The 19458-nt window shown below is 44.7% G+C and overlaps 1 protein-coding gene across 2 annotated transcripts in view; it reads left to right on the top strand.

Moving 5' to 3' along the window:
• Positions 1 to 19458, top strand: part of alkbh3 (alkB homolog 3, alpha-ketoglutarate dependent dioxygenase) — a 75027-nt gene that overhangs the window by 11779 nt on the left and 43790 nt on the right. For both annotated transcript variants that reach the window (XM_059975975.1, XM_059975976.1), the window contains exon 3: positions 5247 to 5344. In XM_059975975.1, coding sequence (XP_059831958.1) covers positions 5247 to 5344 — 98 coding nt within the window. The remainder of the gene's footprint in view (positions 1 to 5246; positions 5345 to 19458) is intronic.

A 19458-nucleotide genomic window follows, 5' to 3' on the forward strand; every position in this document is an offset into this window, starting at 1 on the left:
TTAAGGGAACACACCAGTACCCTTTTAGCAGGTCAATTTTTGTTAGGTACTTAGCCTTCCCCACCCTATCGATGCAGTCATCTATTCTGGGGATAGGGTAAGCATCTGTTTTGGTTATCGTGTTGACCTTTCTATAATCTGTGCAAAATCTCATTGTCCCATCTCATTGCCACTCTCCCTGAAAGCTGTGACTGGTGAAGCACCCAGGCAACAGTTGTTGTATGCATAGTCTCTCCCATCCTAGCTTGTAACTCCTCCAGAGCTGTCAAAGGTCTCTTGGTGGCCTCCCTCGCTGGTTTCTTTCTTGCATGGTGACTCAGTTTTTGAGGATGGCCTGCTTTAGGCAGATTTACAGCTGTGCCATGTTTTTTCATTTTCTTGATGATTGACTTAACTAACTGTATTTCAATGGATATTCAGTTACTTGGAAATTTTCTTGTATCAATCTTCTGATTTTTGCTTTTCAATAAGCTTTTTGCAGAGTTGCTTGCTGTGTTCTTTTGTCTTCATGGCGTAATTTTTGCCAACATACTGACTCACCAGCAGTTGGACCTTCTAGATACAGTTGTATATTTACTACAATCAACAGAAATACCTTGACTGCACCCAGTGATCTTCATTTAACTAATATGTGCCTTCTAAAACCACTTGGCTGCACCAGTAATGATTTGGTGTGTCATATTAAAGGGGGCAAATACTTATGCAGCCAATTATTTTGTACATTATATTTGTAATTAATTTAGATCACCTTATAGGGGTCTGTTTCACTTTGACATGGAAGGGTCTTTTTCTGGTGATCGGTGTCAAAAGAATTTCAGTGTTGTTAAATATGACAGCTTCCAGGGGCAAGGGGGTGGGGGTGGTGAATGCCACTTATCCGCACAGGTTCTGATTAATTTAATGACCACTGTGGTGTATTCATTCAGACTTGAAGGTGAATCCCTGAATATTGTCCTGTTCACCAGCTCAGAACAATTCAGTAAGTGCTTTAACATCTCCCTTGACCCTACCTTCTTGGTCCTCACCACTGGTTCTGCAGTCTTTAACCTTTCCCTATGCTGCACTGTTAGTGGAAGTACAGCCAGATGTTCAGACTTTCCAAAGTGTGGGCGAGAGATGGCACAGTCGGCGTTCTTGATGGTGGTATAACAGTGACCAAGTGTGTTGGCTACTCTGGTTCCACAGCTGATATTTTGGTGGTAGTTATTCAGAGACTTCTTCAAACTGCCTGGTTGAAATCCCCCACAATGATAGGGTGCACTGTTTTGTGCATGTTGACTACAGAGCCTAGCTCTTCCAGTGCCTGCCTGAGGTGGAATGTACCCTGCTAACAGGATGATGGTGGAAAATTCTCTCATCAGATAAAAAGGAAAACGTTTTGAAGCTAGACGTTTCAGAACCCGTGAGCAGGACTGAGTCAGAACTGCCATGTCTGTGTGCCACAATGAGTTAATTATGAAGTATGCTCCACCTCCTCTGCCTTTAAAAGTCTGAGATCTCCTGTCTTTATGGTGAAAAGTGAAACCATTGAGCTGCTGTGCTAAGTCTGAAATTGTGGGGGCTAGCCATGTTTCTGTGAAGCAAAGTACTGTGTAAATACAAAAGGAAAGAGAAAAAAAAACTTAAATCATTATAAATAAATAAACAATAAATATTGAGAACATGAGATGAAGAGTTGAATGTGAGTCAGTAGGTTGTGGGAGCAGTTCAGTGATAGGACAAGTGGAGTTGAGTGAAGTTTTCTCTCAGGTTCAAGAAGCTGATGACAGGTGGGGGTGGGGGTGGTAATAACATTTCCTGAGCATGGTGGTATGAGTCCTGAGGCTCCTGTACCTTTTTTCTGATGGTAGAGCAAGAAGAGAGCATGGCCTTGATGGCAGGGTCCTTGATGATGGATACTGCTTTCCTGCGACAGCACTCCATATAGAAATGTAGAATTTTACCCATGATGGTCTGGATCGTAGCCACTACTTTTTGTAGGATTTTCCATTCAAGGGCGTTGGTATTTCCATACCAGGCTGTGATGCCAGTCGATATTCTCTTCACTGCACACCAATAGAAGTTTGTCAAAGTTTTGGATTCAATGCCAAATCTTTGTAAATTTCTAAGGAAGTAGAGGTGCTCCACACTTTCTTCATAATGGCATGTATGTGCTGAATGCAGAATAGATTCTCTGAAATCATAACACCAAGGAACTAATTTGCTGACTCTCTTCATCTCTGATCCCCTAATGAGGACTGACTCATGGATCTCCAGTTCCCTCCTCCTGAAGTCAATAATCAACTCCTTTGTCTTGCTGACATTGAGTAAGAGGTTGTGGTGTGGCACCAGTCAGACAGATGTTCAATTTCCCTCCCTCATGCTGATTTGATTACACCATCGACAGTGGTGTCGTGAGCAATTTAGCCTTAGTCACAAGCATAAAGCTAGTAGGGCAGAGCATTAAGTGCACAGCCCCCATTGCAGGGTTGTCAATTGGGGGCTGTAGAAGTTCGTGAATGTGCCTCCATGTTTTTGTGGTCAAAGCAGGCATGAAATGTGTTGAGCTCATCTGTAAAAGAGACGTCATCTTCAGTACAATTGCAGCTTAAATTATATTTTTTTCACCTACTTCCCACATATGCGATTTGCGTCAAAGGCTCTACTTATAGAAGATAGTTTGAGTTGTTTCACTTTGACTCTTCTGATGGAGGTGTTTTTTGTTTAGATCCTTTTCCTCTGGTGCATTTTAGTTATGAATTATGGATGTTAACTTTCCAAGATTCAGGATTGTTCAATGTAATTTTCTGTGCAGAACTGTAAAGAACAAAATAATTGTTACTCCAGATTTGATGCAGTGCAAAAAAACACAAAAGACGAAGAACACAAAAATAATAAAAACAATAATTATAAATACATAGCTTATATACATTGATTGTTTGTGATGCTGGTCTGTACATAAGGTGGCTAACAGGAAATAATAAAGTAGAGGTGGAGGTGTTGATCAGCCTTGCTGCTTGGGGAGAGTAATTGTCTCTGAATCTGGTGGTCCTGGTGTGGATGCTCTGCAGCATCTTCCCTGATGGGCGTGGGACAAACAGTCCAAAAAGCAAGGTGAGTATGATTCTTCATGATGTTACTGGCACCTTTCTGTTTATATGTCCTTGTTGGTGACTAGGCTGATGCCAGTGATTTATTGGGTAGTTTTGACCATCCATTGTTGAGCTTTCCTGTCCGTCACAATGCAATTTCCATACCAAATAGCAATGTAGCTCTACTGCACATCTGTAGAATGACATGAGTATGGATTTGTAAAGTGTAGCTCTCTTCAGCTTCCTCAGAAAGTAGAGGCATTGGTGAGTTTTCTTGACAGTGTAGATGTGTTTTGAGAGTGCAGAGGAGTTTGAAACAACTTGCAGTTCCCATTTCTGTGCCACCGATGTGAAGGGGGATGTGAGTGGTACGAGTTCTTCTGAAGTAAATAAGCATCTCCGTTGTCTTGGTGACATTAAGGAGGAGGCTATTTGCGTGGCACCAGACCTCAAGCTCTTCCACCTACTCTCTGTAGACTGTTTCATTGTTGTTTGTGATGAGCCCCACCACTGTGGTGTCATTGACTTACATTTCTCAGCACTGAGCTTGGCACAGCAACATTTCTCATCGTTAGCTTTTGAAATTATGATATGTCACTTCTGACATAGCACAACTCTTGATTAGATGCTGGAAAATATGTATCTTTAGCATATTGGTATTATTTACAAAATTATTTCCTATTTTCAGTATTTTTATATTCTTCCTGTTCAGTTTATTTTCTTAAATGGGAAGAATTGGTAAGCATAAGTTTTGTTCATATTTTGCTGTAGTCCCTTTGCTTGGGTTATGTAACGGACTCATAAAATTCTACAACATGCTGTGCAATTTAGTCTAATTAGTATGGGATAAAATTAAACATTTAATATTTAAAAGATCAACATAATTGGAAAATGTTCTTGATCAATTGACTAAAAGTAAAAATAAATATTGTATAATATTTTTGGGATTAAAGCTATGACGCCTCATATTTGTTTTCTGTTTTTCTGACGTCATTGCTTGATAACTGAGCGTATCTGGATGAGGGCAGCACTGATTACAAGATTTGCAAATTATATTTATTATATCATTCAATGATGCTCATTATGTATAGGAAAAAGTAAACAGCACTATAGTGCCTGAACAAATCATTTTTGCCATGGTTACTGTTTAATGTTATTTTTATATCAAGTCTTACCATGACTGACTTTTTCGGAATCAGAATCAGATTTAATATCACTGGCATATGTTAAGAAAGTTTTTGTTTGGAAATAGCAATCTTTTAATAAACTTTCCTCAGGTATTGTATGTCTCCTATTGAACAACGGTGTCCATTGTGAAAAGATTCCTTCTAAGATTCCACTCTTACTTCGTTTGGCTAGTATTACTTACAGCCATCAAGGCAAAATTCTCCTTCCAATTTTTGCTTTCTCTTTTTTTTCTCGGTGCTTGTTCACATATCTGCAAGACAGAGCATTTACTGTATGTACACAACAACGTGAATGAAATGCGGTGAATGTGAAGCCACGTCCAACTTCGGCGTTCACCCTGCCAGGACACCGCCGGCATTTATTACTTCTAATAAGCGTCCCATTATTAAAATAAAGTAATCTTAAATATTCAGTGCCAGACATAGAGTACCTGCATAGTTTTGCACACCATCAATTGTCATCTATGACTGTTGAAAGCAGTTTTGCCCCTACCATTGCATTTCATGAAGATCATTTTAAGGACAATAATAGCAGAATCTTAAGTGAAATATATGATAAACAGAACAAAAATCTTGCAGAGGGTGTTAATTATAATTTAGAGAGAGTAGTATGAAGGAAATCGGTAAGCGGGGAATTAAAATGTAGACAATTTTTTTCCACTTTCCTATTTTAAAGATGTTTTCCATCTCAGATGATATCTTCCACAAGCATTTGTTAAATGAACCCAATTGTTTATTATTAATCACAGTTCTTGACATAATATCCTCTTTTAAAGAAATATGAACATGTCTGGTGATAAATTTAGTATGTGACTGAAATGTCTACACTGGAATATAGTCTTGTTAGAATGTATATCTTAAAGGAAACTTTGAAAACTTCATTTTTGAAATACCGCATTGCTGAGAAAAATAACACTATAACCCAGAGATCTGTTTTATGTTTATGTTAACTGCATTTTAAAATATAGTGTGTTTTATCTATTTTTAGCTAGTAGACGTACTTCAGAAAATGTTGCTAGAACACATTGGCCATCAAAGGAACAGGCTGCAGCTGATAGGCGATTTGTCTTTCAAGATCCCACTGAGGTAATCTAAAGAATGGAATGTTTTTAAATGTGTGGTTCTATCTAGCTGAGTGCATTAGGTCCATTATTACGGGCAGCATGATGCAATCCATGTATTAGATATCACTGATGTCCAAAGAGCAAAACATTTCATGAGGAAAGGTCAGTATTACATTTGCTTGATACAGACCAAGAACAAATTTATTTGTGGAACAAAGATGGGTAAATCATATGATGAAGCTAGAAGAAAAACAGGATGATTGTTACAAGTGTAGCAAAATGTTTTAAAATGCTTTGTGTTAAGATATTGCAATGAAGCAATTCTCAGTCTCAAAGCATAATACAATGCCTTAATTTATTAGCTTCAGATGAATTTAATTCAGTACTTTTGGCACGAGAACATTTTTGGGTAACATTGATTTAAATGTTGGCTAATTAGTATATTTGCTGGCGGGTGGGGTAGTGGCGTCCTCACTGGACTTCAAGGCGAGTGACCTGGGGTTCGAATTCAGCTCGCTTCTTGCATGCTTTTCATCCTTGCTGGGTTAATGTCCTGCTAGTAACTTGGCGTCATGAAAAATAGACAAATTCTAAAGAATCGGTAAGGTTGCCACCCAAAGTGCTACAACACGTGGAGAGGAACAGTAACAACAATTAGTATTTTACAGAGTGTTGCATGTCTGAATTTGAATCATGTTAGTTACATGATTTTTGGTTGTTTCAAGAAAGGAAAACAATAAATCAGATATCTTAAAGTTCTCACCATGTTTCTAAGAAGCATAGGATAAGGATCTTGGATCATTAAGTACTTAGTACTTCACTTAATATGAGAAGGGCTGTAATCCATGTGAGAGTTCATATTATATCAAAGACTTGGTGGTTGGAATTGTTTGCAAAAAAGCCTAAGCATAGTGTATTTGCGATAGTTATTAAAAACGAAAACTCATTGGCTGTCCACAGTATATAATTTCTTTAGGAAAAGGAAGTAGTGAATCTCCAACCTCTGTTAATGCCACCCCCCACTTCACCATTCCCCATCTGCTTTTTCCTCTCTCAACTTATCTCCTTGCCTGCCCATCACTGCCCTCTGGTGCTCCTCCCCCCTTTTCTTCCATGGCCTGTTCTCTCCTGTCAGACACCCCCTTCGCCAGCCCAGTATCTCTTTTCACTAATCAACTTTACAGCTGTTTACTTCATCTTTCCCCCTCCAGGTTTCGCTTTATCAGCTTGAGTTTCTCTCTCCCCTTCTCCCACCTTTTAAATCTACTTTTCATCTTTTATTCTCTGGTCCTGCTGAAAGGTCTCGGCCCGAAACATCAACTGTACTTTTTTCCATAGATGCTGCCTGGCCTGCTGAGTTCCTCCAACATTTTGTGTGTGTGTGTTGCTTGGATTTCCAGCATCTGCAGATTTTCACTTGTCAATGAGTCTCTGTCAAGGCTTGTCACAAGAATCTTGTGATTTACCAGTTGTTCCCAGTGATACATACTGATTCAAAACATCAACTGCTGCAGAAAGATCATCAGTTCAGTGAAAGACATAATTTGGTATACCTGATACCAGTCATCGACATCATTATGTGCCATGGTGTATGACGTGGGTGATTGTTTTCTATCCATGACCATGATTGTTCTTGGCAAATTTTTCTACAATGTGGTTCAACATTGCCTTCTATTAGGCAGTGTCTTTACAAGACTGGTGACCCCAGCCTTTATCAATACTTTTCAGAGATTATCTGCGTGGCAGCAGTGGCCACATAACCAGGACTTGAGATATGCACCAGCTGCTCATAAGACCATTTACCACCTGCTCCCATGGCTTTTTGTAACATTGATGTTGGGGGGGGGGGGGAAGCTAAGCAGCTGCTGCACCTTGCCCAAAGGTGGCTTGCAGGGTAGTGGGGGGAAGGAACACCTTACACTTCTTTTGGTAGAGACATATCTCCCTCCGCCACCAACCTGGTACTGATAGCTATTCCAATACAAGGAGATATCTGCAAGCAAATGCTACCAACTGGCACATTCCAAGGTGCAGGAGTATTTATTATTGTTAATTAGGATTCTGTTTTTGCTTCTCAGATCATAGCAATCACTGCACATTTCTGTTTTATATTTGTTATGCAACTGCCTCCTTAAACCCTTGATATATGTTTCAAGTATTCATTAAGCCACTCCAATGTAAGCACATTGTCTGGTGGAAGGAACAAAATCACTACAAATGTAATGGTATCAAATAACAGGTTCAATTTGTTCTCGCCATAAAGAGGATCGTGCACATACTGTGCCGGATGACTTGTTGACTGGTTAAAATGAATAAAAAATAATTAGTACCTGCATTGACAATATTGACATTTAAAATTATTCAACTAGAATTTCTCAATTTGTTATCTTTTAATTTTGCTTCCTAAGTGACAGCTGCAGTAGGATGCAAGACCACAATTAATAATCTAATTTTGTTTTTAATTGATGTTTAAGTGTATTGTGATGAGTCTAAGGATAGGTAACATGTGAGTGACTATATAAGTAGAATGTGTGACTATGGATGCTAAGAAAGCATTACAAAAATAACTGTGGGAAACAGAACTATGGCTAATTTGTTTTCCACCAAATTTGTTTCCATAATGTGTACTATAAAGGCAATTGGAGCATGTTATTATCTACATTCATTGTGCCAGCAATTCAATGCATTCCCTTACAAAAGGTCAGCACCATTAATGATCTTCCACAAAATAAACCTATCAATGAAACCTTTGAGAGCTTGTTACTGATTGCCATCTTCTTCAATGTCCAGTGGTGGCCAGATGCTAGACCGTGGTCCTTCCCCTTTTTAGTGAAGCTTCAAAGTTTAAAGTTCTAAGTAAATTTATTATTAAAGTACATATATGACACCTGAAATTCATTTTCTTGTGAGCATTTGCAATAAGTACAGAAATAAACGGTAGAATCAATGTAAAATGGCACACAACAAAGACAGACAAACTCCTTGAAGATATGCCCAGTGGTGGGGACTTCACCTGTGATGGGTTGAGCTGTATTCACTACTCTTTGTAGGCTTTTGCAAGGGCATTGGTGTTTCCATACCAGACAATGATGCAGCCAATCGGTATACTCTCCAACATGCATCTGTAGAAGTTTGACAAAGTTTAGATGACGTGCTGAATCTTCACAGTCCTCTAAGCAAGTAGAAGCATTGCTCTATCTTCTTTTTGATGGCCCAGGACAGATCCTTTGAAATTATAATGCTGAGGAATTTAAAGTTTCTGACTCTCTCCGCCTGATCCACTGACAAGAACTGGCTCATGGACATCTGGTTTCATCCTCCTGTTGTCAATACAAGCTTCTTACTTTTGTTGACATTGAGTGAGGGGTGGTTGTGGCACCATTAAGGCAGATTTACAATCTCCCTCCTCTATACTGATTCATCACCACTTTTGCTTTATCCAGCAACAGCAGTGCCATCACCAAACTTAAATGTGGCATTGGAGTTGTACTTAGCCTCACAGTGCCAAGTATAAAGCAAGTACAGTAGGGGGCTAAGCACACAGCCTTAGTGATTGTAGAGTAGATGTTGTTGTCAGTCTGAACTGTCTGGGGCCGGCAAGTGAGGAAATCAAGGATCCATTTGCACAAGGGTATATTGAGGAATAGGTCTTGGAGCTTATTGATTATTTTTGAGGGTATGATTGTGTTGAATGCAGAATTTTAGTCTATGAAATGGATCTAGATGTAAGCATCTTCTCTGTCTAGCTGTTCCAAGGTTCAGTGAAGAGTCAGTGAAATGTCATCTGCAGTTGACTTGTGATGGTAGGCAAATTGGAACAGATCATAGTTATTCCTCTGGCAAAAGTTGGTATGTTTCATCACCAACCTCTCACTGCCCTTCATCACAGTAGATGTAAGTGCTACTGGGTAATAGTCATTGAGGCAAGTTACCGTATTCTCCGTGGGCACCAGTATAACTGAAGCTTGCTTGAAGCAGGTGGGTGCTTTAGACTGCCGAAGCAGCCGGTTAAAGGTATTAGTGAATGCTGACTGATAATTTTATCCAGTGGATAGCACAGTTCTTCAGTGCATGGCCAGGTGCACTGTCTGGCTCAGATGCTTTACGGGGTTCATCTTCCTGATGGATATTCTCACGCCAACCTCAGAGACTGAAATCACAGGGTCAGAATCAGAATCAGGTTTATTCTCACCGGCATGTGACATGAAGTTTGTTAACTTACCAGCAGCAGTTCAATGCAGTACATAATCTTAACAGAGAAAAAATAAATAAAATAAAATTAATAATAATAAACAAACAAGTTAATCAGTTATTTATATTGAATAGATTAAAAATGACATGCAAAAATAGAAATACTGTATATTTTTTAAAAAGTGAGGTAGTGTCCAAAGACTCAATGACCATTTGGGAATCGGATGGCAGAGGGGAAGAAGCTGTTCCTGAATTGCTGAGCGTGTGCCTTCAGGCTTCTGTACCTCCCACTGGATGGTAACAGTGAGAAAAGGGTATGCCCTGGGTACTGGGGGTCCTTAATAATGGACGCTGCCTTTCTGAGACACTGCTCCTAAAGATGTCCTGGGTACTTTGTAGGCTAGTGCCCAAGACGGAGCTGACTAGATTTACAACCTTCTGCAGCTTCTTTCGGTCCTGTGTAGCCTGTCAGAATGCTCTCCGTTGTAACAACAATAGAAGTTTTTGAGTTTATTCATTGACATACCAAATCTCTTCAAACTCCTAAAGAAGTATAGCTGCTGTCTTGCCTCCTTTATAACTACATCGATATGTTGGGACCTCAGAAATCTTGACACCCAGGAACTTGCTCACTCTCTCCATTTCTGATTCCTCTGTGAGGACTGGTATGTGTTCCTTCATCTTACCCTTCCTGAAGTCCCCAGTCAGCTCTTTTGTCTTACTGACATTGAGTGCCACGTTGTTGCTGTGGCACCACTCCACTATCTCACTCCTGTACGCCAGGAGTTCTGGAAGTTTGTGAAGATACGTGCATGTTCTGTCATTCGGAGTATAGCATAAAAGACAATTAGCTAATCTGTTAACAAAACACTGTTGTCACATAAGTCGTTTGGTTTTACTTTGTAGGAGATGATGCACAGATGTTGAGCCTACTTCTGTGATTCAAATTTGGTGCGGAATTGCCTCTTGCATTTTATTTGGGTGACAGACCTGAATGCATTGATTTTGTGCTCAGCAGATTGTAGATCTCTTTGTTCATCCAGAACTTCTGGTTAGGGAAGACTCTGAATGATTTTATAGGGGCACACTTATATACAAATGACTTTATGAAGTCCATGATGACTGTGGATAATCTGTTCAGATACTCTAATGTGTCCTTGAACATGGCCTAGTCCACCGACTCAGAGCAATCCCACAGCTGCTCCTCTGCTTCCTGCAATCACCTCATTATTGTTCTTGCCTCTGGAGCCTTGCTCTTTAGCCTCTGCCTATATGCGGACATCTACAAGATCTGATTTCACGAAATGCGGTCTAGGGATGGAAAGTAGGCATTCCTTATCAAAGTTAACAGCAGTCGCGTGTGTTGGATCCCTGGTGCTGCAGGTGATATGTTGATGATAATTGGGCAGAGATTTCTTCAAGGAAGTCTGATTGATGTCCCCAACAATGATCTGTAAGGTGTCAGGATAGGCTGTTTCTTGTTTCCTAATTGCAACATTTAATACATCAAGTGCTTGCTTAACATTTGTCTTTGGTGGTATGTAAACTGCAGTCAGGGTCACGGAGGAGAACTCCCTTGGTAAGTAGGATGGATGGCATTTAATCATTGGATGTTCTAGGTCAGGAGAACAAAAATAAAACAAGATCTCTACATTCAAGCAGCATGAAGAGTTTATCATGAAGCACAGACCTCCCCCTCTTTCCTTCTCTGAATCAGCAGTTTGATTCTTCTTGTGGATTGAGACCCTGTCTGTTTGGAGCATTGTATCCGATGTGTCCCAATTGAACCTTATCTCTGTGAAATAGAAAACACAGCAATTCCTCATGTCTCTCCAATACAACAATCTTACCCTTAGGTCTTTTATCTTGTTCTCCAGTATCTGTATATTTGCTAGCAAAATGCTGGGTAGAGGTGAATGTGTTAGCACGTACTGTACTTTCTACATCTTGAGTGTGCCAGTCAGCAGCATTTGCTTTTGTTATAGAATCAACGCATCATTGACAATAGTTTACCCACCATCAAGGACACTATACAGAAATGCGCTGGGAAAGAGCTGTAACATTTTAAAGGATTCCACCCACCCTGCTCATGGACTGTTGTCCCAACCTATCACAGAGGATGCTATGCAGCATCCATGCCAGGAGCACCAGACTCAAAAACATTTACCTTCCCCAAGCAGTAAGGCTGATCAAAATCTTCACCCACTATCATACCCCTCCATACCCCCACCATAGCTACTTTACCATTTCCTGTCAGAATCACCTTACGTACAGACATAATAGGCAACACTTTATGGGCAGATAGTCAATCTCTGTATATAAGCTACCTTATGTATTAATATTTATTGTGCTATTTTATAATTATGTTCTTTATCTATTGTGTGTTATCTTTGGTCTAGAAATAACATTAAACAACCTTAATACATAGTGGTATTCCAGAGCAATTATCAAAGAAAGAATCTGGAGGTCATCAGACATGCAGTTACTTTAAAAGGAGGATGCATTGGGTCTTTGTTAAGGTTCAACTCAACACTCTTTAGTTCACAAGGTGTTCCCAGGGATGCATTTTGAGACAAATCTATATACTACTAAAACTCTTATGCTCTGTTTGTCTGTTTGTGACCTCCAGTTAGCGCAAATGGTGCATTACAGCTGCAGTATTTTTGGCAAAATCGACTTAAAATGCGCTAACTTACAGAATGCAGGCAAAGTTCAGGTTTATATATTCATATAAAATTGCTCATTTGCCAAAATCAACAGCCCCACTTTCACCCGAGAGCCAATCTACCATCACGGAAATTGGGACACGACACCATGACGCATGCGCATGGCCAGCTCAACAGCGCCTAATGATGCTCACAGCAGCGACACCAACTGCAGCGAAAGGACAGGGCTATCACGTCCATTTAGGAGAGCGCCAACCACATCATAAAGAAAAACCAGCATCCTGGATGCTTTGCTGTTACTGCTTCGTATCTTCTACCCAGCATTAGGATAACAAAATATGGACAGCCTAATTATGGTGCGTGCAAAGAGAAGGAGGACATTATAGTCAACAGATGATGCCAAACATCGTTGGGATGCGGCAAAGAGAGGGATGAGTTTAGGGCCGCACGTCTCCAGGATCAGAGAGTCGGGACAAAAAAGGTGAGAGAAGAAGCGACAGAGGAGGAGAGGCATGCACGTCTCCAAAATGACAACAAAAGGCACAGAAGGAGGAGAGAACAAGAATTGGATCAGGTCAGGGCTGCACGACTCCAGGATCTGAGAGAAAGAATAAATGGTAGAAGAGATGAAGGATGAAAGGGCTGCATGTTTCCAGAATGACAAAAGCAGACAGAGAAGGAGGAGAGAGGAAGAGACGGAGGAGGAAAGATAAGATCAACTCGAGAATATGCGCCAAAGAGTAATTATTGTGAGAGTTGCTGAAGACGACAGTGGCCACTTTCAACAACAATACCTCCACAGAGAAAGAGCAAGGCAAAATGCATGACTCATACGGCGTAACATTTCTGCTGATATTGGTACAATGACCAGAGTATGCCCTCACTGTCGTGCCTTCCTTTCCACTGGAGAAACTGCAAATTTCTGCTGTATGAAGGGGAAGGTCAGGATAGGCAATTTGCAGCCTTTACCTAATGAACTCCTCAATCTATACAGCAGTGATGAACCTATTGCAAACAAGTTCAGGAAGAACATCAGACAATACAATTGCCTCTTCCAAATGACACCCTTTGGTGCCAAAGGATGACCTATCAAGGCCAAATCCATCATTACATAAGACATTTAATGTCAGACCCCAACCAGCAAGCCCAATACCTTCAAATTCACTTCATGGATGCTTAAGACAGCATAGAATTCAGAATAGAGATACTCTAGAATGATGGAATTCAACGTGAGATTGTTGAATTATTGGAAAACCTACTACGGCAATGAAACCCATACATTGTGCCCCTTCAACTTGCAAAAGAACAAATTTGAGGCATGCCAGAGGCATCCATTGTCATTGATCCTGACTGGAGACCGGCATTTGAACATAAGAGAAGATGCACAAACTGCCAACAAAGTCGCCATCATTATACCGAATAGCAAGATCATGGCACATTGTGTTGAAAGAATGAGGAGATGATTTGCAAATTGTTTCAGAGTCCCATCGCTCATATGACAGCTTTCAATACGTACTTTTCTTTCCACTTTGAGACGATGGCTGGCATCATCAACTCCGAATGACGAGCAACAAGAAACTGACGGCAATGCGTTATTACGCGTATCAAATAATGAACCATGAGAATCAGTTTAATAACCTTCTCAGAGGAAGACATCTAATCCAACAATATTTGGCCAATATGGCTGCTAAGATTGAAGGCGAGAGGCTGAGCTACACCCGAATGAATCAAGCAACCTTGAGGTCAACAACATACGGAGGCCTGACTGATGCATTGAATGATGACGATGATTTCAGAAACTTTGGAAGGCGCATCATCCTCTCCTCAACATTTGTCGGTGGACCTAGATGCACGATGGAACGATGTCAGGACGCCGTGATATATATACAGAAGTATGGTAATGCTTCATTGTTCATTACAATGACATGCAATCCACACTGGCCCGAAATCCAACAGCATCTTTTTTTTGCATCAGCAACCAAGCGATCGGCCGGATTTAATCGCGAGAGTGTTTGACTTGAAGAGAAAGTTGTTTATGAAGTACCTCTCTGGAACAGATGGTCTCTTTGGTAGGTGTATTGCTTACATTGTAAGTGTTGAATGCCAAAAGTGGGGTTTGCCTCATTTGCACTGTCTGCTGTCGCTTGATGAGGCATTCAAGCCGAGAACACGAGATTATGATAGATTCATGCAAGCAGAATTACCAGACCCAAATGAAGATCCTGAGCTGCATGAATTGTTATTGAAGCACATGATACATGGTCCATATTGCACCAGTAAATCACTGTATCGGTGTGCTACACGCAGCGCTAAAATTACAACACGGAGTCGGTAACTGCAGTCGAAGGAAAAACTTTATTCGAAATCCTCAGCCTCACTTTTAAGCCTCTCTCAACCTGCCCCCTGTGGCGCAGAGGCTCCAAAGCTCTGTGCTCGCAAACCCCCGTAGGCTATCTAATTGTGAGCCGGTTCGGATGTGCCAGGAAATGGGTCACCACATAACCCCCCCCCCCCCCCCCCCCCCAGAACCGGCGATACACCCCCCAATGTCCACAGTCTGGGCCAGAACCTGCTTGGGAGGTCAGCCTCTGCGCTGAGGTGCCGGAAACTCGGCCGGTTGCGCCAGGTCCACATGGGCCGGTTTGAGGCGGTCCACCGTGAAAACCTCTTTCCCCCCAACGTCCAGCACGAACGTGGACCCGTTGTTCCGGAGCACCATAAACGGCCCCTCGTATGGCCGCTGCAGCGGTGGCCGATGCCCACCCCTTCATACAAACACAAACTTACAGTTCTGTAGGTCTTTGGGTACGCAGGTCGGGTGCCGCCCGTGCTGTGAAGTGGGTATGGGGGCCAGGTTACCGAGCTTCTCGCGTAGTCTGCCCAGGACTGCTGTGGGATCTTCCTCTTGCCCCCGTGGGGCTGGTAGGAACTCCCCGGGGACGACCAGGGGCGCGCCGTATACCAACTCGGCCGACGAGGTGTGCAGGTCGTCCTTGGGCGCTGTGCGGATGCCGAGTAGGACCCAGGGAAGCTCGTCCGCCCAGTTGGCTCCTTGCAGGCGGGCCATGAGGGCCGACTTCAGGTGACGGTGGAAACGCTCCACTAGCCCGTTCGACTGTGGGTGGTAGGCAGTTGTGTGGTGCAGCTGAGTCCCCAAAAGGCTGGCCATAGCTGACCACAGGCTGGAGGTGAACTGGGCGCCTCTGTCGGAGGTAATGTGGGCTGGTACACCAAAGCGAGATATCCAGGTGGCGATCAGGGCTCAGGCGCAAGATTCGGAGGCGGTGTCGGTGAGCGGGACCGTCTCTGGCCATCTTGTGAACCGGTCCACGATAGTCAGGAGGTGCCACGCTCCGCACGACACTGGCAGGGGGCCCACGATATCCACATGAATGTGGTTGAAACGCTGGTGGGCGGGATGGAACTGCTGCGGTGGGGCTTTGGTGTGCCGCTGCACCTTGGCCGTCTGGCAGTGCATGCACGTTTTGGCCCATTCACTGACCTGTTTGCGGAGTCCGTGCCAAGCGAACCTGCTGGAAACCATCCGGACAGTTGTCCGGATGGAGGGATGCGCCAAGTTATGAATGGAGTCGAAAACACGGCGCCACCAGGCTGTCGGGACGACGGGACGGGGCTGGCCGGTGGCGACGTCACAGAGTAGGGTCCTCTCACCCGGGCCCACGGGGAGGTCCTGGAGCTGCAAACCGGAGACTGCGGTTCTGTAACTCGGAATCTCCTCATCCGCCTGCTGCGCCTCTGCCAGTGCCTCAAAGTCTACCCCTTGGAAAAGGGCATGAACGGTAGGGCGAGAGAGCGCATCCGCCACGACATTGTCCTTACCCGAGACGTGCCGGACATCCGTCGTGTATTCAGAGATGTAGGACAGGTGGCGTTGCTGGCGGGGCGACCAGTGGTCGGACGCTTTCGTAAATGCAAAGGTAAGCGGTTTGTGGTCCGTGAACCCGGTGAAGGGCCGACCTTCTAGGAAGTACCTGAAATGCCGGATTGCCAGGTAGAGCGCCAACAGTTCCCGGTCGAAAGCACTGTACTTGAGCTCGGGTGGCTGCAGGTGTTTGCTGAAAAATGCCAGGGGTTGCCAGCGACCTGCGATGAGTTGCTCCAGCACCCCACCGACTGTTAGATGCGTCCACTGTGAGGGCGGTAGGGGCGTCCATTCTGGGATGTACTAGCATTGCGGCGTTCACCAAAGCTTCCTTCATTTGAACGAAAGCGGTGGTGGACTCCTCGTCCCAGGTAATGTCCTTGCTCGGACCCGACATCAGGGTGAACAGGGGTCGCATGATCCGGGCAGCGGTGGTAGAAATTGACCATACCTACGAATTCCTGAAGGCCTTTGATCGTGGTGGGTCAGGGGAAGTGGCGGACCGCATCTACCTTAGCGGGCAGAGGGGTTGCCCCGTCTTTAGTAATCCTGTGGCCCAGGAAGTCAATGGTATCGAGTCCGAACTGGCATTTGGCGGGGTTGATTGTAAGACCGTACTCACTCAGTCGGGCGCAGAGTTGACGGAGGTGGGACAGATGCTCCTGACGACTGCTGCTGGCTATGAGGATGTCGTCCAAATAGATGAACGCGAAGTCTAGGTCCCGTCCCACCGCGTCCATTAACCGCTGGAACGTCTGTGCGGCATTCTTCAGGCCGAAAGGCATGCGGAGGAACTCGAAAAGGCCAAACGGGGTGATGAGAGCTGTTTTGGGGATGTTGTCAGGATGCATCGGGATTTGATGGTACCCTCGGACGAGGTCTACCTTGGAGAAGATCCGTGCGCCGTGCAGGTTTGCTGCAAAGTCCTGAATGTGCGGCACAGGGTAGCGGTCCGGTGTGGTAGCATCGTTCAGCCTGCGGTAGTCGCCGCACGGTCTCCAGCCTCCCGTCGCTTTGGGCACCATGTGCAGGGGGGAGGCCCATGGGCTGTCGGACCGCCGGATGATCCCCAATTCCTCCATCCTCTGGAACTCCTCCTTCGCCAGTCGGAGCTTGTCCGGGGGAAGCCGCCGAGCGCGGGCGTGGAGGGGTGGTCCCTGGGTCGGGATGTGGTGCTGTACGCCGTGCCTGGGCATGGCCGCTGTGAACTGCAGTGCCAGAACCGATGGGAAATCCGCCAGGACCCTGGTGAAGTCGTTGTCGGACAGCGTGATGGAGCCGAGGTGAGGGGCTGGCAACTGGGCTGCACCCAGGGAGAACGTCTGAAAGGTCTCGGCGTGTACCAGTCTCTTCCTGGGCAGGTCGACCAGTAGGCTGTGAGCTCGCAAAAAATCCGCTCCCAGAAGCGGTTGGGCTACGGCGGCCAGTGTAAAGCTCCACGTGAACTGGCTGGAGCCGAACTGTAGCTGCACCTGACGGGTGCCATAGGTCCTTACTGTGCTGCCATTCACGGCCCTCAGAGGGGGACCTGGTGCCCTGCTGCGGGTGTCGTAGCTCGTCGGAGGTAAAACGCTGATCTCAGCCCCAGTATCGACCAAAAACTGGCGTCCCGACCTTCTATCCCACACATACAGGAGGCTATCCCGATGGCCAGCCACCGTAGCCATCAGCGGCGGCTGGCCCTGGCGTTTCCCGGGAACTTGCAGGGCGGGCGACAACGGCGGGCTTCTGCGCCCCACCGCTGGTGGTAGAAGCACCAGTGTTCATTGGGCCGGGGGTTGGCGGGCTCTGTGGCCGGGCCTGGACTGGTTTGCTGCCGGGAGCGTGGCTGGGAGATCTGTGCGATGGGCGCCCGCTCACCTTTTTGACGTTCCACAGCAAGTCTGCCCGGGCTGCCACCTTCCGGGGGTCACTGAAATCCGAGTCGGACAGCAGCAGGCATATGTCCTCGGGCAGCTGCTCCAGGAATGCCTGCTCAAACATGAGGCAGGGTGTGTGTCCGTCGGCGAGAGACAACATCTCATTCATTAAAGCCGATGGAGGTCTGTCGCCCAAGCCATCCATGTGCAGTAAACGGGCAGCCCGCTCGCGCCGTGAGAGTCCGAAAGTCCTGAGGAGCAGGGCTTTGAATTCCGTGTACTTGCCGTCTGCCGGGGGCGACTGTACGAACTCCGCGACCTGGGCCGCTGTGTCCTGGTCGAGGCAGCTCACCACGTAGTAGTAGCGGGTGTCTTCTGAGGTGATCCGGCGAACGTGGAATTGGGCTTCGGCTTGCTGGAACCATAGGTTCGGTCGCTGTGTCCAGAAACCCGGTAGTTTCAACAAAACCGCATGAACAGAGGCGGCGTCAGTCATTTCTGGTCCAAAAATCGTTTGGACCGTCGGGGTCACCAATTGTAGCGGTGTGCTACACGCAGCGCTAAAATTACGACACGGAGTCAGTAACTGCAGTCGAAGGAAAAACTTTATTCGAAATCCTCAGCCTCACTTTTAAGCCTCTCTCAACCTGCCCCCCGTGGCGCAGAGGCTCCAAAGCTCTGTGCTCGCAAACCCCCGTAGGCTATCTAATTGTGAGCCGGTTCGGATGTGCCAGGAAATGGGTCGCCACATCACCATGTTGGCAAAATGGTACATGAAGTAACAGGTAACAGAAACCATTTATTGAGCATACAAGGTGTGGGGATGATTCATATCCTGTGTATAGGAGACGGTCTGTGAAATTGGGAGGATTTGAAGGTCATCAAGTAGGATGACAAAGTTAAACCATAACTTCGGAATGGCAACCCAATTATTGAAGCTGTTCAATTGTTATCTAAATGTAGAAATATGCTCATCTGTCAAGTCCATCAAATACATGATCAAGTATACAATGAAGGGGAGTGATTGGGCAACTTTTGGAGTGAATAGAGAAGACAAAATCACACAGTATTTGACAGGCAGATATATTGGGCCCTCTGAAGCTGTCTGATCGATACTTGGATTTCCAATTCACGAGAGGGAACCTGCCATTGTTCGCCTTCAAGTGCACCCTCCCCAACAGCATCAAGTATTCCTTTGAGATAATGCTGCTGTGCAACTGAATAATGATATGGCAAGAACCACTTTAACGGAATTCATGAATCTTTGCACTCGCAATCCATTTGCAAGAACCCTGTACTATGCAGATATTCCCAGCACGACAATCTCATCATAGGAAAGATAAACATCGGTGTGTTCAATAATGACATTGTCATGATCCCAAGAATTACTCTCAATTTATCAGAAGGGGAAGATGTCCCTCTTCAGCAGAGCCAGTTCTCGATACACACATGCTTTGATATGACTATGCATAAGGCACAAGGCCAAACCATGGAGAATGTGTTGATTTATCTGGAGAAACTGGTATTCCAGCATGGT

The sequence above is a fragment of the Hypanus sabinus genome, chromosome 7 (assembly GCF_030144855.1).
Source record: "Hypanus sabinus isolate sHypSab1 chromosome 7, sHypSab1.hap1, whole genome shotgun sequence".
Classification (NCBI taxonomy): Eukaryota; Metazoa; Chordata; class Chondrichthyes; order Myliobatiformes; family Dasyatidae; genus Hypanus; species Hypanus sabinus.